Source organism: Mustela nigripes, chromosome 3 (assembly GCF_022355385.1).
Source record: "Mustela nigripes isolate SB6536 chromosome 3, MUSNIG.SB6536, whole genome shotgun sequence".
Lineage (NCBI taxonomy): Eukaryota > Metazoa > Chordata > Mammalia > Carnivora > Mustelidae > Mustela > Mustela nigripes.
Window position 1 is genome coordinate 8,674,982 of NC_081559.1, and position 24,767 is coordinate 8,699,748.

The 24,767-nt window shown below is 41.9% G+C and overlaps 1 protein-coding gene and 1 non-coding gene across 9 annotated transcripts in view; one reads left to right on the top strand and one right to left on the bottom strand.

Moving 5' to 3' along the window:
• CCDC150 (coiled-coil domain containing 150) overlaps positions 1–14,229 on the top strand; it is a 78,975-nt gene extending 64,746 nt beyond the window's left edge. For 4 of the 8 annotated variants that reach the window (XM_059393102.1, XM_059393106.1, XM_059393108.1 and 1 more), the window contains 6 exons: positions 9,545–9,739; positions 10,172–10,240; positions 10,337–10,498; positions 11,151–11,237; positions 13,194–13,313; positions 13,849–14,229. In XM_059393102.1, coding sequence (XP_059249085.1) covers positions 9,545–9,739; positions 10,172–10,240; positions 10,337–10,498; positions 11,151–11,237; positions 13,194–13,313; positions 13,849–14,031 — 816 coding nt within the window. In that variant the 3' untranslated portion in view covers positions 14,032–14,229. Of the gene's footprint in view, positions 1–9,544; positions 9,740–10,106; positions 10,241–10,336; positions 10,499–11,150; positions 11,238–13,193; positions 13,314–13,848 lie in introns of those variants that run through there. The other 4 variants (XM_059393103.1, XM_059393107.1, XM_059393110.1 and 1 more) reach the window with 3 other exon arrangements.
• LOC132014790 (small nucleolar RNA SNORD56) lies at positions 7,149–7,219 on the bottom strand. Its single transcript, XR_009403428.1, has one exon. It is a non-coding gene; the product is annotated as a small nucleolar RNA SNORD56 (small nucleolar RNA).
• Positions 14,230–24,767: the final 10,538 nt, after the last annotated feature.

Consider the following 24,767-nt stretch of genomic DNA (forward strand, 5'->3'; position numbering starts at 1 on the left):
CTCAGTGGGTTAAGCCGCTGCCTTCGGCTCGGGTCATGATCTCAGAGTCCTGGGATCGAGTCCTGCGTTGGGCTCTCTGCTTAGCGGAGAGCCTGCTTCCCTCTTTCTCTCTGCCTGCCTCTCCATCTACTTGTGATTTCTCTCTGTCAAATAAATAAATAAAATCTTTAAAAAAAAAAAAAAGAAAGAAAGAAAAAAGGTATTTTAATAGAAAAATCATCAAACAGGGATACCTGTGTGGCTCCGTGGGATAAGCCGCTGCCTTCGGCTCAGGTCATGATCCCAGGGTCCTGGGATCAGGTCCCACATCGGGCTCCTTGCTCGGCAGGGAGCCTGCTTCTCTCTCCACCTCTGCCTGCCATTTTGCCTGCTTGTGCACGCGTGTGCTCTCTCTCTCTCTCTGACGAATAAATAAATAAGTAAATAAATAAATAAAATCTTTAAAAAAAGAAAGTAAAGAAGAATCATCATCAGACACTAAATGTTCTATCATGAACAAAAGGGAGGGAGGAATTAAAATAACTCCAAGACTTGCTTAGAGTGGCTGGTCTACAGGTTTATATTTTGCCAAATTTGGTGTATTTAGCAACTGCAATTTACAGAGATCTTTTAGAAAATTTGTATATTACAAGCACTAAACTTTAAAACATTATAAAGGGAAACAAAAAGGTACACTGAAATTAAAGGCACTTTTAATCAGACATAGTTGTCAGAATACTTACAGGATTTAAACCCTTTTAACAGGGACCACTGCAGACTGCACTGGTGGGAAACCCAGGGGAGAGTGAGTGGGTGACGTCGGGGGCGTTCGCAGCGGGGCGGGCTTGGTGTGCACCACTCAGGAGTCCCGGCTCTGCCTCTTATTAACAGGGTGTTAATTAACTGCGGATAGTTTCACAGTCTCTCTTTCCTCAGTCATGAACTGCTTTCCAGGGTTTTGTTTTTGTTTTTTTTTAAAGTTGGAAAATATATGTAATTATCACAGTGCCCAGACATAGTAAGGACGAAGTAAGTGATCATTGGTAGGGCTTACCCAGTTTTGGCGAAGTTGTGACTGAGGTAATAGTAGAATGTAAATAAAAAGGCCGGCACTGGGGCGCCGAGACAGGCTCTGAAGGAAAGAGGTCGTGGGAAAGAAAAGCTACAGATAACCTTAGCGGGTCAGACACCGCCAACTGTCCTGAGCGCCACCTTCTCCCTTCTCTGCTGCCACCTCTTCCGGAAAACCCAGCGGCACTGCTTTAAGGGCACTGGAAGAGGAAAGGAGTTCTATAAAATGATTTAAGCCACGTTAAAAGATAAACTGAGGCATATTAAACATTTTAAGAGTTTAACTGAGCAAAACTCAGTTCCAGTCACAGTAGTACCCAATCTAGCAGAGCTCCAGGAGCCGTATGAGAGGAAAGGCTTTCAGAGACAGCCAAGAGCGGGAGTAAGATGTATTAGGCTAAAAAGCAGGTTGATTAGAACAAGTTACTCTCCTCTGGGGGATGGCAGGGATCTTATCAGACAGATTACCCAACTGTCTTAGATCATTTGCTTTGTGGTTAGCAATGATGAACGTGCATTTCAAGGTTTTAAGAGCACACAGCACACTTGGGGGAGACTGCTGTGATCGTTATAAGCAGGTAATTCCCAATGTGCCTTGGTCCCCAAGACCCAGATCAGAGCCAAGCAAGGGAAGGACTCTGCTGAAGGAGTCACTCTCTCCGGCCGGCCAGCTAGCTCATTCAGCGATCTCAAGTAGCGGAGCCTCAGCTTCCCCAGAAGTGTCAGTCTAAGTGCCGCAGGGGGTACTGGCCCCAGCACAAATACCTCCTCACGCAGCTGAAAGACAACTGAGAATATCCGATTACCCAGAACAAGTTCAGGCAGAGTCAAGGGTTTTATTGGGCAGCTTTTAGCAGATTCTGGAGAATTATGGAGAAGTTTCTTTTCTTTTCTTTTTAAATATTTTATTTATTTATTTGACAGAGATCACAAGTAGGCAGAGAAAGAGAGGGGGAAGCAGGCTACCCACTGAGCAGAGAGCTGATGCGGGGCTTGATCCCTGGACACTGGGATCATGACCTGAGTCGAAAGCAGAAGCCCAACCCACTGAGCCAGGCAAGTGCCCCTATGGAGAGGTTTCTGATGGCAGCCGAGGCACTAGGGATCTACCAAAGGAAGCTAATTTTTTTTTTTAAGATTTTATTTATTTGACACAGAGAGAGATCACAAGTAGGCAGAGAGGCAGGCAGGGGGCAGGGGGAAGCAGGCTCCCCACTGAGCCGAGCGCCCGATGTGGGGCTCGATCCCAGGACCCTGAGATCATGACCTGAGCTGAAGGCAGCGGCTTAATCCACTGAGCCACCCAGGTGCCCCAGGAAGCTAATTTTGAATCACGATTGCCTCCTGGTTAAGTCCAGTTTTCAGTCTGTGGCTCAAAACTGTGGAAAGGTGACAGCAATGGAGATCAGTAAAATCTAAGTCTGTGGACCACACTGATTTTCTTCTAGTTCCCCTTGCCTTTGTCACTTTCTTTGTCCAGAACCTGGATGCAAGATTCCCTGGGCTTGGAGTTTTTAACCTAAAGCAGAGAAATTGACCATGGGGTGTAGGGAATATGAAACAATGGAGAGGGGCGCAGAGTTGGGCCCAGAGGAACTGAAGCATCGGAAATCAGAAGTGTGTGACGGCCAGAACTACGGGATGACCAGCGGCATGGCGAATCTACCAGGTGTTCGGCTAGATTACACCCTTTGCAATGGCATCATTTTTGCAGGCCAGAGCAAGGCAAAATGTGGGCAAATGAATCCTAAAGACCATCATGGTGTAAGAATTAGGAAAAGGATGGTCAGAGAAGAAAGAATGGAAAGAAACATTCTTGATCTGACATCTTAGGTGGAAGCAGTCTACCCCAAAGTCAGCTACTTCTTTTCTTAGCTAATTTGATTTTGAGGCCTCCGCACCACATAATTACACGGGACCAGACGTCAGATGGAGTCTTCTTCAGTTGTGAAATCTGAATCTTCTAATTTGGCGGGAATGTCAGTGCTGGAGAGTACATAGTAGGGTCCTTCCCAGGGATCTCCCTTTGCACAAGCATCCAAGAACAACAGCTGTCAATAAATGAGAAGACTTTAATATGCTGTTTAAAGATCTGATGAGAGTTAATGATAATAGAATTGACAAGGACACTGGGTTCTATCTGTGATACACCACGACTTCATAACTGGGATTACAGGACGTAGCAGATGTTTCGGAATTTCCGACAGTTCCTAGAACACCTATTCGTGACACACATTGCACAAACACAAGGTCTGTCATCACTAACTTGGCAGTGCTCCCCCTGTAACTGAGCACACCGAATACACCTAATCAGTTTTAACATGTCTCTTTTTCACATGGTGAGACAAAAATCCTTTGAGATTTTTCAGGGATTCTCTGGGAAATCTCAAGGTTACTTTGAGATCAAAAAGGCTCCATAGAGAATTTGATTTGGGGACATTGTCAAAGCATTTAAACATTTGACTAAGATCACAAATTATTATGAAATATTTTTTAAACAAAATGACAATGGAAGTTTCAAAGGCAAATACAGAAAGTTATATAGTTGTGAACAAAAGTTAGCTCTTAAGAAAACCCAATCTTCTCAGTTTTAAGTAATTAAAAACCTAGTAAAAGACAATGTCAACCACAGTAAGTTATTTTGTTAAGATGTAAAATCCTTGTTTTTCAGGGAGTTTACCTAAAAGGTTAAAAAAAAAAATGTTGAACCATCCTTGTAGCCCCGGGATGAATCCCACCTGGTCATGGTGGATAATCTTTTTAATGTGCTGTTGGATCCTGTTGGCTAGGATCTTGTTGAGAATCTTAGCATCCATATTCATCAGTGATATTGGTCTAAAATTCTCCTTTTTGGTAGGGTCTTGGCCTGGTTTGGGGATCAGGGTAATGCTGGCTTCATAAAAAGAGTCTGAAAGTTTTCTTTCTGCTCCAATTTTTTGAAACAGCTTCAGGAGAATAGGTGTTATTTCTTCTTTGAAAGTTTGGTAGAATTCCCCAGGGAATCCATCAGGTCCTGGGCTCTTGTTTTATGGAAGGTTTTTGATCACTGCTTCAATCTCGTTACTAGATATTGGTCTATTCAGGCTGTCAATTTCTTCCTGGTTCTATTTTGGGAGTTTACAGTTTTCCAGGAATGCATCCATTTCATCTAGGTTGCTTAGCTTATTGGCATATAACTGTTGATAATAACTTCTGATGATTGTTTCTACTTCCTTGGTGTTTGTTGTGATCTCTCCCTTTTCATTCATAATTTTATGTATTTGAGCTTTCTCTCTTTTCTTTTGGATTAGTGTCGCCAATGGTCTATCGATCTTATTGATTCTTTCAAAAAACCAGCTTCTAGTTTCATTGATATGTTCTACTGTATCTCTGGTTTCTACCTCATCGATCTCAGCTCTAATCTTGATGATTTCCCTTCTTACACTGTTGGGGGAATGCAAGTTGGTGCAGCCTCTTTGGAGAACAGTGTGGAGATTCCTCAAGAAATTAAAAATAGAACTTCCCTATGACCCTGACATTGCACTACTGGGTATTTACCCCAAAGATACAGATGTAGTGAAAAGAAGGCCCCAATGTTTATAGCAGCAATGGCCACGGTTGCCAAACTGTGGAAAGAACCAAGATGCCCTTCAACGGACGAATGGATAAGGAAGATGTGGTCCATATACACTATGGAGTATTATGCCTCCATCAGAAAGGACGAATACCCAACTTTTATAGCAACATGGATGGGACTGGAAGAGATTATGCTGAGTGAAATAAGTCAAGCAGAGAGAGTCAGTTATCATATGGTTTCACTTATTTGTGGAGCATAACAAATAGCATGGAGGACATGGGGAATTAGAGAGGAGAAGGGAGTTGGGGGAAATTGGAAGGGGAGGTGAACCATGAGAGACTATGGACTCTGAAAAACAATCTGAGGGGTTTGAAGTGGCGGGGGGGTGGGAGGTTGGGGTACCAGGTGGTGGGTATTATAGAGGGCACGGATTGCATGGAGCACTGGGTGTGGTGCAAAAATAATGAATACTGTTATGCTGAAAATAAAAAATAAATTTAAAAGAAAACAAACAAACAAAAACAAACCAACAAACTTTCACAGCCTCTTATCAAGAAGAGACCAATAGTCCAAGAAAGCTCAGTCCATTTAATGAAGAGAAAACCAAATTCTAATTTTGTACCAAATTTATTCTTTAAAAACTTGAATTAACTTAGCCACCTTGACCACACACAAAATTCCTTTCTCAAGACTCCTTTTCCACAGACCAACTCTTTCTTTTACCCATTAAGACTTTGTTCTATGTTTTCTCCTTTTTCTCCATCCGGAGCAGACACTTTTCATACAGTTTCCTTTCACCCTTATCACTTTGAAGTAATTTTAATTACACATATTGACTAGAATCCCTAACCCTTAGAATCCTTATTCCTAGGGAAAACTAAGAAATAACCAATTGTGGAGTATGTTACACTAACATTCTGTGGGCTGGCAAGTTTATGAATACATCTCTTAATTTCTAGAAGTATATTCTTTGTCCTAGTAAACTTTCTAATTTAGCACAAAACATGTTTATTAACCCAAATATCTTTAGTTTCTCTGTAAAAGAAAGCTGAAAGTGGATAAACCTATGTTTAGTAATTAATGTTTTGGTATTTTATTTGGAAATAATCTAGATATTCAATGTGTCCATCATTTAATTTATTTTAGGGTAATTTCCAGGTTTCTCATTAACAAAAAATTTGGTAATTTTACCCAAAACTGAAAATTTTATCCTACATCTCTAACAATTATGTTTAGATTACTCGTGAATATTTCGTGAGACATTAAGCCCCTAGCCCTGATCTTTCCTGCTGACAAACTCTATCGCAGACATCGATGAGCTTATCTGACTGTTAATAAACCCGGCAAATAAGCATTCCAACTTGTGTTGATAATTCTGAAGACATGGTTATTTTAAGTAAAAGGTAGCTTGTTTGTTGTTTTATTTGTGGATGATTATCCTAGACCTTGTGAACTTGATGTGTATAAATACTTGTTTGTCTTTAAACCAGTTAAATAGAGCTCTCTACAGATTCATTTTGGCAATACCTTTCAAAGGTAGGAAAAAGAGTCTCTAAACATGCGTTCAAAGACATAAACATACAGACACAAACAGGTCTAACAAGCTCCATTTTACAACTTTGGTTCTAAGACAAGTACCATGATGCGTCGCACTACGGAAGAACAGTTGGATCCAAACTGTGACTTTGGCAAATGGAATAAAGTTAAGATCACCTATGCAGGCGAAAGCTTTTTTTTTTTTTTTTTTTTTTTTAAGATTTTATTTATTTGACAGAGAGATCACAAGTAGGCAGAGAGGCAGGCAGAGAGGGGGTAGGCAAGCAGGCTCCCTGCAAGCAGAGAGCCCAGTTCGGGGCTCGATCCCAGGACCCTGAGATCATGACCTGAGCCGAAGGCAGAGGTTTAACCTGCTGGGCCACCCAGGTGCCCCAGGCGAAAGCTTTTAATGCCTATTGGTGGGGGAGACTTTTAAGATTTTTCATGGTTCTACTTTTCAAAATATCCTTTCTTTCCTTTTTTTTCTTTTCCTCCTAAGAATTGTCTTCATTCCTGGAGAACACCAAATAGAATTCATACATCTCAAAAGTCACAGAAAAAGAATATATGTTGTACCGAGGAGGATTTTGTTCGCTAAATCCAGATCTTTTACAATATCTGCAAGCCTTAGAGGGATTAGGTGTTTGGGGGATTGGTAAAAAAGACAGGTGGGCTGTGAATTGTTCTAGAGCTGAATTTCTGTTCTTGGATACTTGATTTACAAGACAAATGGTTTTTAATTTCTCAAGTGATTGGGTCACAACCTTTAATGCTAAACAGACTGACCCACCCAGCCAACTACTTGATCTTTGATTTGCTTCTTTGTATCAGGGAGATCTTCCACTAAGATGGAAATGAAAAGATGCCTATGTTCTGGATTTAGAGAGAGCTGTGTGTCTTTGGACTATTTTAGTAAATCCTTCCATAGAGACTTTAGAATGTTTCTCTTTCTCTCTCTAGGTATGTAGTTTCATTTTAGCTGAGGGGCAGACTTTTTCCCCCAGCCTCCGTCAGACCCAGAGTATCGGCACTGACCAGGGGAACTGCTATTGACCGAAAATACCTTCATCATGGCAGAGGGAGGAAAGGAACTGTGAAGTTTGTCAGGCTCTGAATTTGCTCATCTTCTGACAGTAGAGCTACTTTTTTTTTTTTAAGATTTTATTTATTTATTTGACAGAAAGATACAGAGAGAACACGAGGAGACAAAGCAGCAAGCAGTGGGAGAGGGAGAAGCAGACTCTCCACTGAGCAGGGAGCCCGATGTGGGACTTGATCCTAGGACCCTGGGATCATGACCTGAGCCGTAGGCAGACGCCCAACTGACTGAGCCACCCAGGCACCCCAATAGAACTCCTTTAAATCCTTTCAGATATCTCACCAGCTTTGAGCCAGGACAAACAGTAAATACTCCTAGTAGTATTGAACTACCCACCCCATGGATGTAAGAGAGGTCCGCTCAGAGGGCACAAAAGATAATCCTCACCCAAGTTCCAGAACCACTCCCAAAGAAAACCAAGAGAAATGTCCCGGCCGGCACCAGTCAGTAGGTTCCTGGCCAACCACATTTTTAGAGCCTCTGACTTGATGGTCAAGTTCTCAGGACACAAAACCAGATCAACAAGAAGGCAATAGCTGTCCCTAGCAGAGGAAGGATCAACAACCGATGAGTACCTGGAAGCAGATTCACAGGACACAATCAAAGATTTCTCCCTACTGTTACAATTACAGTTCAAAGAATTATCTTAAACCTATCTTTTCCTTATCAGTCCGAATCTGATAGGGACAGGTGTGGAATTTTATCTTCCTCTCTCAACCATGCACCATCGATGGACATCTGAGAGAGTCAACTTTCGTGAGAATTGTCACCTTTTGCTAGCTTCTGCTAGTTTTCCAGATCCTAGCTGTAGGCTCTGGGCAAGTGGGCATGTCCAGTAGGTCTCCCTCTAGTCACCACAGAGGATGAAAAATAGTAATTTTCCTTCTGCCTTTTGTAAGTGCTTGGCCTTGCTCCTCTAGAGTACCTTACATACACATGGATAAACTTACTTAGGTTGAAAGTTCTCCCTGGCAGCCACTGTAATTCAGAATTCTCTGTTCAGCTTTAAAGTTGTACTCACCTGAGGCCTCACACTGGACCCGCTCCAACTCTGGACTCAGTTTGATTTTAGATCAGAAACAGTACAACTCTAGTCAGTTTCTGGATCCAGTCCGGAAAAAGAAAGGCTCAAAGTCTGACAGCTGCTAACACCGAAGCTGCCGGGTGAGGCTCTAGGAGGGATTAGTGCGATGTCCAGAAGCATCCAGGAAGCAGGGGGCGCCATGGGTACCTACAGCAGCTTGCTGCTGGCTCCTGGGGCCCGTTGCTCTCCTTCCTTTTTTTCTTCTGACACCAGATCTGTTAAATATTTACCAAGCTTTAGTTTATCTTTTAAGAGTTTATTTGAACAAAAATTGATTCAAGTTGGGCATTATCCGCTCTAGCAGAGATCTCCAAGGAACAGTACGAAATGAAGGCTTTTTAGGCAGAAGGGAGCAGGAACAAGTTGTACTACCCAGTAACTCAAGCTGCTTTTTGCAAAGTTTCTTTGCTTTAGAGGATGCCAGGATCGGGCAGACCACCCAGCCAGCGCTCATCAGGCAAGTCCTGAAGGACTCATTTAAGGGTTCATTTCTAGGAAAGCCAAAACTCACTCAGTCTTGGTTTGGTGACGTGTGGCTTAGCGTAAGGGACTCCATTTGAGGGCTATTGTCTTGTTTTTAACAGTAATCTCTATGCCATTTTTCCACTAGACAAGCTTATTAAAATCTTTAAAACTGAAAGCAGTATTATAAAAATCTATGCAGTGGTAGTAACGGGCAAGTATTTGTATAAATTACCTTCTAATTTTCAGTTCTCCAGACATGAGGTCACAAGCAGGAGGAAGAGAAAAGCTGAAAGCTGAGCAAGTGTGCCAGGCTCCCCTTCTTTCTCTGCCTTATCTTGTTCAACTCAGAGTCCCCAGAGATAAGTCATTTGTGTGCTTTGCCATTGATGACCCCGAGGGTCAGGGAAGTCAACTATCCCAAATTACGCGGCGAATAAGTGCTACAGCGGAGATGTGAACTTAGATTGGAATCCAAAGTCCTGCTCTTTAAAAGCAAATGATGAACATGTATTTACGTTGTCTATATCTGTTCTAGGAAAGATTGTGTTTAATGTTAAAAATTATGGAAAAAAAAGATGAAAACAACTTAGAGTTTTGCGCCACCGTTCCTCAGCAGACATCATCATCATCGCCTTGCTTACCCTCGTCTTTAAAAGGCCCAAAGGGAACTAAACACAAAGATGGGCCTAATCATCAGCTTCTCTTCCTAAATGGAAGTTTGAAAATGATGGACTTTTCCCTTCGTGTTCCACAGCTGAAGAAGGCCCTCGATGAAGCCAACTTCAGATCAGTGGAGGTAACCCGCACCAACCGAGAGCTGCGGCAGAAGCTGACGGAGCTCGAGAAGGTCGTGAACAGTAGCAAGGAGAAAATAAAGAATCAAAAGGCCCAAATTAAGCTCCACTTGTCGACTAAGGCGAATAATACTCAGAATGTAGAGCGGATGAAGGTTGTATGAGGCGCGCTCCTTCTCCCCTCACTTCCTTAATGTCCGAGAGGACCCAGGCAGGTGGTGGGGCCCGGTGAAGGCGGTCCCCGAGTCCCGACAGCACCCGTGTTCTCTGGGGATGACAGCTGCACCTGGGTCGTGGGCAGACGCCTGGGGGGGGGGGGGGGGGGTACTCTCTTTCCAGCAAGATGCTGCTGTGTAAGTGTGTGGTTTCTGTTTAGCTGCCAAGTCCCTTTAACTCCCCGTCTGCCCGCTCCCTGGTGACAGGACGTTGCTGTTTTAGGGTCAGTGCGCCGGACGGGAAGGAGGGCCCGGCGGGAGCCGGGGACTGTGGGTCTCATGTGGGATTCTCTCTGTCACCCCATAGGCGAAAAGAGCAAGCCAGTTTTTCTACTGATCGTCTTTCTATGTTATTTCCACATTTACTTTCAGCAAATAGAAACAGAATTGAGGCAAATGGAGTTAATTAAGGATCAATATCAGAAAAAAAATTATGAACAGGTAGAAGACTTTCACAAACTCCATGTTTTTACCATGCACCTAAAATCTCAGACTCCGACCCATTCACCGACTGCTTCCCTCTCTGTGCCCCACCAGTCGCTGAGCATCCAGAAGTTCGTGTCTGAAATGACCAACCTGCAGAAGGAGATGCAGCTGTTGGCCAAGAGCCAGTACGAGACCTCGGCGCGGAACAAGCAGCAGGAGCTGCGCCTCGAGGCGGAGCGGAAAATAAGGCAGGACCTGGAGAGCCGGTGCCAGGTGAGAGGCCCTTCGGGGTCCTTCAGCGACGAGCAGCCCAGCAGCGGAGCACCTCGGTTTTCTAGATTCTATTAAAGAAACATAAACCTGCGAGAGGAAGAAGCCTGTAGCTTTGAGTGTGCCACGTGTTCCCAGTTTTCAGTTTATAAAAGATTCATTCTTAACAGCCGAAGCTCGCTGCGCCAAATACTGGTTCCTAAGACATCCAAACTGAATTTCACAGTCCTTTAGGAACTTTCTACCCCTTGGTTCTTCCCGGAAGCTCAGATCGCCCACTACTGTGATGGGACTTGCCGCTGTACCCAGCCTCCGGAAGCGCCACATTCTGTCGCGGAGTAGGGACTCCAAGAGACCGTCAGGCTCTTGCCTTCCAGCAGACACTGTCTTGCCGTGAAAAAGCATTCCTTCGGTTCTGGAAGGAGATAATTAATCGCTTCCTCTTCAGGAGGATACGTAAAATCAAAATCGGAGATGCATTAGGTGTACTGCTGACCGCAACAGCGTGGGTCTTACCTGTTGGTAGCACCTGAAGTTACAAAGTCTAACCCCATCACGCTTTCATAATGTGGTTGCCCATTTATTACAATATGGAAGCTTTTTGTTCCATATGGTATATTGGGAATTTGTAAATATCTTCGTATCACATTTTCAGGAACTGGAAGAAACGATCAGACACCTAAGGAAATGTAAAGAGGCAACAGAGCATAAACTGAAAGAAGCCAGTGTAGAATCAGAACAGGTAAGCCACACCCAGTCAAGGTAACATCCTTCACGGACATAGTTCCAGGAATGTCACAGGCAAGAACCAATAACTAAGTCTAATGTCTACTATGAAGAATAATTTTTAGATTGGGATTCTGCCTCCTGATAAAAGAATACTGAAATACTGACTAAGCCAAGTCCAAGTCTCTGCCCCTAAATGTCAGGAGGACCAGTGTGTGGGTAGATTTTAACGAACTACTGCTTGACACCACTGATAGAAAGGCAAGCTCTTTGTTCAGCCAATAACTAGAAATGTAAAGTAGGCCCTATTTTTTTTAAGTTTTATTTTAATTTAATCTCTCCACCCAACATGGGGCTCAGACTCACCACCCTGAGATTGAGAGAGGCTTGCTCTTCCGACTGATGCAGCCAGGTACCGCTCGTGGGCCCTTTGAATTTGCGAATTTGCTTTCTCTAATCTTAAACTGACCTTTTTGAAAGTATTTAAAATCATACATTTTTTAGAGGTGGAAAGGACCTATGGAATTCGTTGTGTGACACAACCAGTCCTAATGTCCAGTTAAGAAAACAGAGGTATCACAGTGATGACATCATCAGTTGGTCATGATTTGTCCTTTTTATAGCCATTCGACAAGACAGTAGGACTATCAGAGTGGTGTAGCCAAAGGACTACAGACTCATGAGTTTGACGCCAGCTGTGACCCTTGCTGTGCCCTTGAGGAAGTGACATTTACTTTAACTCATCAATTACCACATCTCGAAAAGTCAGGATAGTAAGACTTACTAATCTGTTATGCAGTAGATGACTCAGTAAGTTTCACTAAATAGTACCTCCCTTCTCATTCACGGTGCAAAAGGTGACATGATGTAGGGGCCATTTCTAGCATCTTTCCCTCCATCCCTGGTAAAGAATGCTAGAGAAATGTGGGGTTGGGTTTGAGGGGGCGGTGAGAGTATCGCTGGCATTAGGAGGATATACAAAGTACTTGAGCTTTGTTGCTTTCTAAAGCTTAAATGCCAAGGGGAGCTCTATTTTCTTACCTCATTATTTTGTACCCACACAAGGACCTGGCTAATCTGGGACAGATACCTAGTCCCACACATTTACTGTGGACCTATCCTATGGTGGGCACTGGACTAGTTGAGGGGACACAGGATGAACCGAGCCCAAGGACGCCCCTGCTTTCAAGGACTTGCCTTCTCCCGGGCAAGAGAGAAATACACCTCTCTCTCTCTGACTTCAAAATCATTTTACTTTTTATTCTAGAGGATATGTTCTGGAGCTCTTTTGAAGCAACTTTTATATAACCTTAAAGCCTGTCAGCTTTACCTTAAAATACTGAAGTAACTCAGATACATACAGAAGTGCCAGGCACATACAGGTACTCAGTAAATATCTGTCAAATAAACGAATACTGATTTCGGATCATCTGCAAAGGCAGATTACTAGAAGGACTGTTTAAGTCTAACAAAGGTAGTTTGGAAGTTTGTGTTTAGGAGCCAAAGCATAAAATATTTTGATGACAAAGGAAATTAAAAGAACGCAAGTTACACTAAGCTAGTCCACTCTTTTACTAATTCAATTACTTTCTTAAAGCCCAAAAGGAAGATCTAGTGCAGGGACTTTGGAGAACGATTTAATCTTAGAGAACAGAGCTCAAAAATTCAAACTGTGGTTTGAACTACCATATTCCTCGGCAGAGCCGTCTTGATCTTTTCGCTCTATTTGCCTCCTGGGTCCTCTTCCTTCCGTTCACATCCAGGAAGTATCCATAAATGCAGGGAAGCAGCAGGCTTGCGCGCGTTCAGCTCTGCCTTCAGAAGTCACTCCCGTCGGGAGGTGCAGAAGGACCTTGCACTTGGAATCTGGGTCCTTTAACGTCTGGGTTAAAAAAAAGTCTCTGGAACTAATACACAGAAAATTTAGAGCTTTCTTCATTGTGATTTTTACTGATAAGACTTTTCTGTTCAGATAACAGCTAACCTGGAAGAAGCTCATCGCTGGTTTAAGTGTAGGTTTGACGGCCTCCAACTTGAGCTGACAAAAAACCGGTTGCAGAGGCTTCCCCGAGAAGACAGGTGGCTGGAAGAGGTAGGGTGCTTAGACATGGCTGTCCTCAGCAATTCTGGATTTGTCCCTTCTCAGATTTCTCACCGCAGAACTTCTCTCTTCACACGGCTACTCTTCCCACTAATCTTGAGGTTTCTCTAAACTGCAAGAAAAACAAAAGAATTTCTTCCTTAAAAGTTGCCCATTTGTGGAGCATAACAAATAGCATGGAGGACAAGAGGAGATGGAGAGGAGAAGGGAGTTGGGGAAATTGGAAGGGGAGGTGAACCATGAGAGACTATGGAGTCTGAAAAACAATCTGAAGGCTTTGAAGGGGCGGGGGGTGGGAGGTTGGGGGCACCAGGTGGTGGTGGGTATTCGAGAGGGCACGGATTGCATGGAGCACTGGGTGTGGTGCAAAAACAATGAATACTGTTACGCTGAAAAGAAATTTAAAAAAAAAGAGTCGCCCATCTCCCAAACTGTCTAGATTAGAACCACTCACCTTGATGAGTAGATTATATTTGTGGAGACAGAACATGTCCTCGGCTCTGCAGGTAGTTGGGAACAGTGTTAGGTCTGTTTTCCTTCCAACAGGACCACGGTAACAAGCACGATGTCGCATCCGGCCAGTCTGCTCTGCACCGATGGGAGAATAAACAGAATCTTAAACTTGTGCCCAAGAAGTGTCATTCTGAACTTGAGAGAAAGTGATGTCCTTGACGGAGGCGCTGCTTCATCTAGAGCTACACCGCCATGATTTCCTGCGCCCAGCGTCCCGGGCTGGCCTTTCCCACCGTCATCAGAACATGAAGTCTTTGATGTGGGCTGAAGATTTTGGACTTGAGTTTCTCGTATTATGAACTTGCTGGTATCAGTACAGAACCACCCCATCTTATTTGTCCTTTCCCCCCATTTTCCACCCAATAAATTTACATTAATTTGTTGTATGATAAGAGATGCCGTTGCATGATACTTGGCTATTTTTCTAAGTACATTCTATCAAAAAGCACTCAGTGAGGTACTAGATGATATGGCAACCAAATGACAGACTAGGACATTTCTTTGAAACAAAATATCCTAATGTCAAGCAGATAATCCCTGGAACTGGAATCACTTGGAAAATGGTAAAAACTTATCCAGTCATACAAATGTATACCCTTTTAAGCTAGATAATTACCAGAATATCTTTAATAAGATGAGATCTCTAGTCTGTATTTTATTAAGTAAGTTCTAGGCCCAGTGTGGGACTTAGACTCATCATCAAGAGTCACACACACCACCAGCTGAGCCAGCCAGGCACCCCTATGTCTATTCTTACAACAGACATTGTATTTACAGCTTCCTTGGACATTGACAAAGCAAACTATTGTGGATGGCAGTCTGCTCTGCTCCAGGAAATATGCCTGACCAATGTAGCTCTTCCTTACTAGAGCAAACAATAAATTGAGATTTTTCTTATTTCAGACACAGAATGGTGGATTGCACACAGTAAGTCTGGATCACCATAATACCTAGGTTAATCAGTGCTCAAACCACGGCAGCTACTGATGCCATCAGGACCTAAATCAAGCGAGCAATTGTGAAACTGGAGAGAACATCAAAATTAAGACACTCAGAGGTTGAAGAGCCCCCCACTCATCTGATATAAAAAGATAAAGCTGAGTTTAATGCTCACTCTGGTAAGGAAGAGCTTTGTTGCTCAGGCAGAGTCTTATACAGGGTTTTGGGGAAGTAGGGAGTTCAAGGATTGCAAGTCTTTCAGAGGTTTAAGAGGCTCAATATCCGCCGTAGAAGTGTCGGTAATGGGGGTGAGATGGCATTCAGGGCCAAGTTTATTGGAGTGTGTCCATTCAGAGCTGAGGGCTCTAGCAGGCTGGTAAAAGCCTCCTCGACTTGTCTCACCCCCACAGGATCTCTCCTTGTGGACTCTTCGTAAGGAGATAGTCAGTAGAGGGTACCAGGGCATCAGTCTTGAAACAGTCCAACCAAGAGCCCTAAAGAGCAGTTTACCTTAGTCATGAATTCTTCATAGGAAAAAAGATCCCAGTTATTGCCCAGGAGAGATGATCAACTTTAATGGGTTATAAATCTACCATTTCTGAGTGTTGTCATGACATTGACAATTACTGGCCAACAATATGCTTATCTTCCTCATCCAGAACACAGATCACTTTTGTACTGTCCTCAAAGAGTATCATTATTGATAAAGTCAGTATAACATACCTTTTTATCACTTTTTAGGTGGGCTGTACTACACATTAGCTTGGGAGGAGAGAATTACAGTTAGGTCAGTGATCATCTCTAGGAAAGCTTATAGTTAGAACTGCCTGTTTAGAGGAATGAATTTGCTAACACGTTTCTATAGCACCTTTGTAGGTGTCTATTGTATAGTACACTCGCTTCCATTTTGGGCCTCAGCTTTCATCAGAAACTGTCAAACAGTGGTTTTTAAGACACCAGACATCATGCAACAAAGAACAGTGACCCCTGCGGGAAAAGGAACAAGTGAGGTGAAGCCTACTATGGGCCCAGCTTACAGCCTTGAGAATATTCCAGCTGCGCCACGAGGAGGAGAAATCAAGGTGGGCTCCCTGAGTTAAGGAGCCAGAGCCCAGGAGATGTGACTGCTGGAGTCTAGGACCGAGTCCCAGAGAGGAGAGGGCTGCACGGATGGAGAGCTTCGGAGGTCCCAGAGGTCCTCTGAGTATCCAGCTAAGCACAGTTGGCGCATTTACAGGGGGAGCCACCCGAAGCGGGAGAAAGAATCATCCAAAAGGGTCCAAGTTAACAGCGCCCACACACAGTACCAGTTCCCACCAGCCAGAATCAAACCTCATGATTTACAGGACGGGGGTGTGGTGGGGGGTGGTAATACTACAGAGCATCAGTCTCAGATGGAGAGACTAGTCAGCCCTACAGTGAACACTGCTCTGCTCCCACCTAACAAATCTTAAAAACTAGACCCCAAATGACCCATTTGCAGGTAACTGCATTCCAAAACAGAGCTCAAGAATATTTAGAGGAGGGGCGCCTGGATGGTTCAGTGGGTTAAAGCCTCTGCCTTCGGCTCGGGTCATGATCCCGGGGTCCTGGGATCGAGCCCCAGATCAGGCTCTCTGCTCAGCAGTGGGCCTGCTTCCTCCTCTCTCTCTCTCTCTCTGCCTGCCTCTCTGCCTACTTGTGATCTCTGTCAAATAAATAAAATCTTTAAAAAAAATTTTTAAAAATTTTTTAAAAAGAATATTTAGAGGAATACAAAAATATATAGCTCCATTGAGATAAAAAAAGAAAATCACCTTTAGTGATATTCAATCCAAAATTAGCAGGCATACAAAGCAGGAAAATCTGACCCAGAACTAACATAGATATTAGGAGTGACAAAGACATAAAAACAGTAACTCTAGGTATATGTTCAAGGAATATTACAACAATGGATGATAATAGAAGAAAGAAATTGAAATTCATAATATCAAGTAATAGAAAGATGATGGGTAGTTTGCTTTAGCAATAAAGACGTACCACACGTGGTAACATCAGACTTAAAGGGGATTCTAATACAAGATCTGAAGATGTTTTAATTTTTTGACAACTGTAGTTCTGAAGAAAGGAGACAAAGCTGTGGCTACTGAATTAAGGGACAGGCAATACTATTATGTCTGCTGATTTAATACCTACCCACCTTTTCATGTTAAAAAGATTCATGAAAATCTAGGAAGAATCAATCTGGATTCTGACCAGTGATCCCAAAGTATCAGATAAGGTTGAGACTCGGGAAGAGGCTCAGAATTGCTTTAAGTTCTCATTTTCTAGAGTGGTTTAAATAAGCCAAAGCAAATAATGTTCACTTCCTCTCAAACTTGTATAATTACTACACATTTTCAAATTCATCCCACCTTTTGTTATAAAGCCATTTTAAGACAAAACCACTCTCTCACACTGTAAGTCATTTTGCTTTTCTTTCTTGACAACTTTTTTTTGGAGGGGGGAGGGGTAGAGGGAGAGAGAAAATCTTAAGGGAGGCTCCACACTCAGGACAGGGCCCTGAGATCACGACTTGAGCTGAAATCAAGAGTCAGATTCTTAACCACCTGAGCCACCCAGGCACCCTGCTTGTTAGACTTTAAAATTTCAGCCAGAAGGATGTGATATTCCAGAGTGATAGGATTAGTTGCAGCTAACACTAGTATCAAGAGTGATTCTATTCCACTTGGGAGTTTAGAGGAAAGACCAGGAATTGTGAGGTCATCTCCCCCTGAGTGGCATCACTGGATTTCGGATGGTTGTCTTTCACTTTTTATTAGCCCAGTGAGTTTTTGGTTGCAATTTCTCCCAGTCTCTTTACTGATAGACTTCTCATTCTTAACAGATCTTTGGGCTTCAGTTTTATCTCAGGGGTCTTTTTGGTTTATACAGACAGCCAGAGCTTATTTACTCTAAGACTCTCAGAAACATCTAGCTACAGATTACTGGTTTTCTACAATAGTTTCGAATTTCATGGCTTTTTTTTTTTTTTAATTAAATTCCCTAGTTCGGATTAGATCCAGTAACAAAAAGGAGACAAGGCTCTTACTTCAGTTCTTGGGTCTACCTCAGGGTACTATTTGAAAGTTGAGCAAAATGTCGGAGAAATTTGACCATTGGATGGTATTTGGTATCTCCTCAAGAGCATTTACTCTGGACTCGTGGGTCTGATCAGCCTTGTCTCATTGAGTCCGATGACTGGGTTCACACTGCTCTGCATCATCAGATGTTCTCCACCTTGGACCTCTTTGGGCAGTAGGGACCCTACGCCATTTGCTAATACAACCTGTTTTAGAAGTAGTCAGAAACAATGTACAATATAGAGAAGACTAGAACAGACTGGAACATTTCCTGCCCACCGACTGCAGCAGAGATTTCTTATAGCTCTAATAAATCCAAGACTGCATCTCATTGGATGGGCCGATGACATGCCCACACTCAATCAATCACTGTAACTTCAAAGATAGACTGGATACTAACTAGCGAGGTCTAGAGGGGAGATGTGTCCATCGGAAACTGAGAATAGTTCCCCAAAGGAAATCTCAGCTATGTTCCTAGAGGAAGGGGAACTGGAAGTAAGTCAGATCAAAACCACAGATGTCTAGCACAACAGTCAAAAGACTGTAAACTGAGAAAATACACCCACATGGTCAGTACTGAACTTCATTAATGCAGACCCGGAGCTCTGAGGAGGTGCTAGATTCCTTTCATACTGACACTCTGTTTCCTCCAAAGCATTTATAAGAGTCAGACACAGGCTGTCAAGTTCTTTCTGAGTTTTTAAAACTGATTCCTTAATAACATATAGACTTTGCAACAGCTGCTTAGCTACCTACCTCCTCCAATAAGAAACAAGAAAGAAAAAGTGAATTCTACATAAAAGCACACTTAGTATAACTTGGGACAGACAATGTCAAATCTTTAAAAATAAGTAAATTGAGAAAAATCCCCAAATCCCATTTGTGTGCTCGCTCACCGCTCACACTCCTGCCCACCTCACTACAAGGCCTGGAGCAGACAAAGGCATATCAAGGTAGAGAAAGAAACGAGTGAAGGGGGCTGAGGTGGATTTGCCACCACCTCCACGAGGGCTAAATGCCCCCTAAACCTGGCAGTCCTGAAAAAAGTGTCCAGGAAGATCAGAGTGTGAACTACAAGAAGGGAACTTCCAAGTACATCGGATTTAAAGGCATGATCTAAAGCGGCACTCCACGAAATGCGTGTCTGCGGAGAAGGGGGAAAAGGCAAAGAGAGAAGCCCCCACTGGAAGTAGGGCTGTGAAGGGAAATGAAGTGTTAGGGTCAGTTAAAAATGAAGAAAGAGAGAGAATCGAAGGACACTCAACCCCACAACACAAAAACCTCCCCATCAACCACAACAGCCTAAAAAGCACCTGGACTTTGCCATATGGCCACACGAGAGCTCAGTAAGTTAGAAATATTGCAGATCAACCCCATACCATACACATGAACAAGGGAGAAGTTAAGTCCTTAAGAGTCCTGCAGAAAGTCAGGAAGGAGATTTCCTCTATCTCAACAGAGGAAAATTGCCCCCAGTAAAAATCTTTATGAAGGAGAAGGAACTTTAAAGTGAACCATCCAAACAAACTTGTTTCAGATGAACTTTTCAGGAGAGGTGAACCACTGTGAAACTAGTTTTAAAAAACTAAGGACAGAAATGGACAAAAACCAGAGAAATAAAAAGACTGCTTGGCACTTAGGACAATGGAAAAGATAAATTATCTGAGAAATGAGGAATAAGTTACAAGATGCCCAAGGGAGAATGGATTCAGATCAAAGTAAGCGTCACGGAAGAAAGGCAGGAAAACAAGGCAATGAAAATGGCATTACAAAGTAAGAAAGGTCATGGGTGCCTCACTGGCTTAACTGGTGGAGCATACAACTCTTGATCTTGCGATTGTGAGTTTGAGTCCCATGCTGGGTGTAGAGAATACTTAAAAAAAATAAAATGTTTTTTTTTTTAAGAAGTAAAGAATAGAGAAAAAGTAATGGAATGGAAGATGGGCAAAGAAGGAATAGTATTTGTGTTACTGGGGTTACTGAGGAAGAAAAAACAGTAGGTCAGAAATAATATTTAGAACTAAACCCCAGGGGCACCTTAGTGGCTCAGTCAGGTAAGTGTCCAACGCTTGATTTCAGCTCAGATCGTGACCTCAGTGTTGTGAAATCCAGCCCCACGCCAGGGTCTGTGCTGGTTGTGGAGCGTGCTTAAGATTCTCTCCCTTTCCCTTTGCCCTTCCCCCACCTCTAAAAAAAAAAAAAGTAAAAATAAAACTACAGCCCAAGAACACTTTCTAAAAATAGAAAAAGTATATCTGAATCTACATATTGAAAGAACTCATCAGGAAACTGGAAAAAAAATCAACTTCACAACATACTCTAATAAAACTATGATTTCAAAGGCAAAATACTGTCCCAAAAGATCAAACAGTTTACAAAAGCAAAAGAAACTGGCATCACATTTATAAACCAGTGCACGAAGCAAGGCAACAATGGAGCAATGTGGTCGGCAGAATTCTATGATAGGACCCAAAATGTCCCACCTTCTGGAAGACATGCCTACAGCATCTCTTAGATGGTGAAAATGATGGATTCCATGCTCATGATTAGATTACATGTCACAGTGGACTTGAAGGAGAGATTATCCCATAGATGGGCCTAATCATATAAATCCTTCAAAAGCCATCTCTCCAACTGGTGCAGAAGGGGAAGTCCAAGATGTGAAGTGCAAGGAGATTTTGTGTGCTCCTGCTGCCTTGAAAATGGAGAAGGCTGCAAAGCAAGGAATTCAGGTCCATCTAGAAGCTGAGAGCAACCCCTGGATAAAAGCCAGTGAGGAAATGGAGATCTCGATCCTACAACTGCCAGGAACTGAATTCTGCTAAGAACCAGAATACGCTTCAAAGGAGAGTTTTACCCCAGACCTTCAGAAAGGAGCACAGTCCTGCCAACCCCTTGATTTCAGCCTCTGAAACCCTGAGATTTTAGCCCCACTCTGGATTCCTGACCCACAGAAACTGTGAGATAACAAGTTTATATTTTAATTTTCTAATTTTTCATTTTTTAAAGTAAGCGCGATACCCAATATGGATCTTTAACTCACAACCCCAAGATCAAGAGTGGCACGTTCCACCAACTGAGCCAGCCAGGCAGCCCAAGTTTGCATTGAAGTTTGTATTATTTTAAAGCCCAAGTGTGTGGTAGCAGCAATAAAAAGTTAATACAGAGATAAGTAACCTAACTGTTAAAGAATTCAAAGTAGTGATCATAGAGACACTCAGCAAAAGTGGAAGAATGAACAGTGAGAACTTCAAAAAAGAGGAAATATAATACCAAAGAGAAGTCACATGGCAAAAGAACACATTAACCATATTTTTAAAAAATCAGTAAAGTGTTCAACTCCAGACTATATGGGCAGACAAAAAGGATTAGAGAACTCTAAGATAGGGCAATACAACCTACCCCATCAGAGCAACAAAGAGAAAAAAAATGAAAAAAGTAAAGATAGCTTTAAGGGACTTAGGGACAACATCAAACATACTAACACTCATATTATACATATTATACAGGTCCTAGAAGAAGAAGAGAGAGAGAGAATTGCAGGAAACTTTTTTTGAGAAATAATGGCTGAAAACTTCTTAAACTGAGCAAGAAAAGAGACATTCAGATTCAGAAGACCAGAGAGTTCCATATAAAATGAACCCAAAGACACCCACCCTGAGACACTTTACAATTAAAATGTCAAAAGTTAGAGCACCTGGGTGCTTCAGTTGGTTAAGCGTCTGCCTTTGGCTCAGGTCATGATCCCAGGGTCCTGGGATGGAGCCCTGAATCGGGCTCCCTGCTCATCAGGAAGCCTGCTTCTCCCTCTCCCACTGCTTGTGTTCCCTCTCTCGCTGTGTTTCTCTCTGCCAAATAAATAAAATAAAACATCAAAAGTTAAAGGAGAGAAACTTAAAAGCAAGCAAACAAACAAACAACTGGTTATATACAAGGGAATCCCCATAAAACTATTAAATTTTTTAGAAGGGATTTTTGCAGGCCAGAAGGGAGTGCCACAATATATTCAAAACACAGAAAGAAAAAAATTTCCAACCAAGAATACTCTACCAGGCAGTTAATCAGAATTGAAGGAAAGATCACATTTCACAGACAAGCAAAAGCTAAAGGAGTTCACCACTAAATTAGCCTTATAAGAAATGGCAGACCACTTTAAATTGGAAAAAAAAAAAAAAGGTGCTAATTAGCAACAAAAAACATGAAAGTGTAACTCACACTGGTAAAGTTAAAGGTAGGCGTGCTTGGGTGGCTCACTTAACTAAGTTCTGCTTCTTGATCTCAGCTCAGGTCTCAGGGTCATGAGTTCAATCCACACATTGGGCTCTACACGGGGCATGGAGTCTACTTTTAAAAAGTTACTATATCCACCTATATACACAACACATGCACACATAGTAAGAGTACCGGAATAATCACTTACAAAGCTAATATGAAAATTAAAAGAAAGTTGTAAAAATAACCAAACTTACAATAATTAGTTGAGAAAAACAAAGGATAAAAACATAAAATGTGATAACAAAACCATAAAATGCAGTGAGGGCATAAAAATGTAGAGATTCAGAATGTGTTCAAACTTTAGTTATCAACTTCAAATAGGCTGTCATAAGTAAATAGGTAAGCCTCATGGTAGCCACGAAACAAAAACATTAAGTAGATACACAAAAGATAATGAGAAAAAGGAATCTAAGTATACCACCAAAAAAAAGTCATCCAACCACAAAGGAAGGAAGCAAGAGAAGAAAAAAGAAGAAGAAGAAAAAAAGAACTACCAAACAACCAGAAAACAAAGATGAAAATAAGGATCTACCTATCAATAATTACATTAAACATAAATGGACTAAATTCACCAACAGAAAAAAAGAAGAGTAGCTGAGTTAAAACCAAACAAAGAAACAAGACCCATCTATTTGTTCCCTACAAGATATTTCAGCTGTAAGAACATATAAAGTGAGGGGATGGAGAAAGACAGTCCATGTAACTGGAAGCCAAAAGAAATTTGGGGTAGCTATACTTGTATTGGACAAAATAGACTTTAAAACGAAGACTGTAATAATGGACAAAAGCATTACAAAATACAGGGTCATGCTCCCCCTACAAAAAAGATATAACGTGGAAATATTTATGCACCTCATCTAGGAGCACTAACAATAAATACAAAGCAAATATCAAGAGCCAGGGGCAACTGGGTGGCTCACTTGGTTAAGCATCTGCCTTCGGCTCAGGTCATGACCTCCTGGGATGGAGGCCCACACTGGGCCCCCTGCTCAGCAGGGAGCCTGCTTCTCCCTCTCTCTCTACTGTTCCCCATCCTTGTGCCCTCTCACTCTGTCAAGTAAATACATAAAAATCTTTAAAAAACAAAACTAGTTTTTAAAAACTGCCAAGGAGGACACCTAGGTGTCTCAGTTGGTTAAGAAGCTGCCTTCAGCTCAGGTCATGATCCCCAGGGTCCTAGGATTAAGCCCCGCATTAGACTCCCTGTTCATCAAGGAGCCTGCTTCTCCTGCTCCCTCTGCCATTCCCCCTGCTTGTGCACTCTCTCTCTCTCTGTCAAATAAATAAAATCTTTAAAAATAAATTAAGAGACCAAAAGGAATTGACTACAGTAATAGTAGGGGACTTTACTATGCCACTTAAATCAACAGATATCAGAAACTATCAGGAAATCAGGAGATACTGGTCTCAAATGACATATTAAACCAAATGAACTTGATATTTATAGAACATTCCAAGTAAAAGCTACAAAATATACATTTTTCTAAAGTGCACATGGAACATTCTCCAGAATAGACCACAGAACAGGTCTTAATTTACTTAAGAGGATTGATACCATATCAAGCAGGTTTTCCACCAAACAGTATACTGGAAGTCATTACAAGAAGGAAACTGGAAAATTCACAAATACATAGAGATTAATCAACATACTATAGAACAATCAATGAGTCAACATAGAAATCAACAGAAATAAAATACCTTGAGAAAAATGAAAATAAAAATATAACACACCCGAATTTATGGGATGCAGCAAAAGCATCTAAAAGTTCTAAAAAGGAAGTTTACAACAAATGCTTACCTGATGAAACAATCTCAAAACAATATTATACTTCAAAAAGCTTTTTCTAGCTCAGTTGCATTGACATGGATGGCACTGGAGTGGATTAGGCTAACAGAAATAAGTCAAGCAGAGAAAGACAATTATCATATGGTTTCACTCATATGTGGAACATAAGGAACAGCACAGAGGACCATAGAGGAAAGGAGGGGAAACAGAGGAAGAAATCAGAGAGGGAGACAGACCATGAGAGACTCTGGACTCTGGGAAACAAAATGAGGGTTATAGAAGGGAGGCGGATTAGGGGGATAGGGTAACCAGGTGAAGGGTATTAAATGAGTTCTGGGTGTTTTACACAACTAAGGAATTGTTGAACACTACATCAAAAACTAATGATGTACTATATGTTAACTCATTGAACATAATAAAAAATATTTAAATAAATTAATTTTAAAAAAAGAATTAGTAAAAGGAGAATAAACCAAACCCAAAGTTCATAGAAGGAAGAAAATATAACAAAGATCAGAGCAAAAATAAATGAAACAGATTTTTTAAAGGACCAGTGAAAAAGATCAATGAAACTAAGAGCTGGCTCTTTGAAAAGATAGAGAAAACTTAAAAAAATAATTTCAGAAATGAAAGCAGAGCTGATACCACAAATACAAAAGATCCCAAGCAACTACTATGAATAATTAAATGCCAACAAATTAGAAAATCTAAAAGAAATGAATAAATTCCAGGAACATACAACCTACCAAACCTAAATCATAAATAAAAAAATCTGAGTAGGTCAATACTAGTAAGGAGATTGAATCCGTAATTGAGTCCCTTTCAACAAAG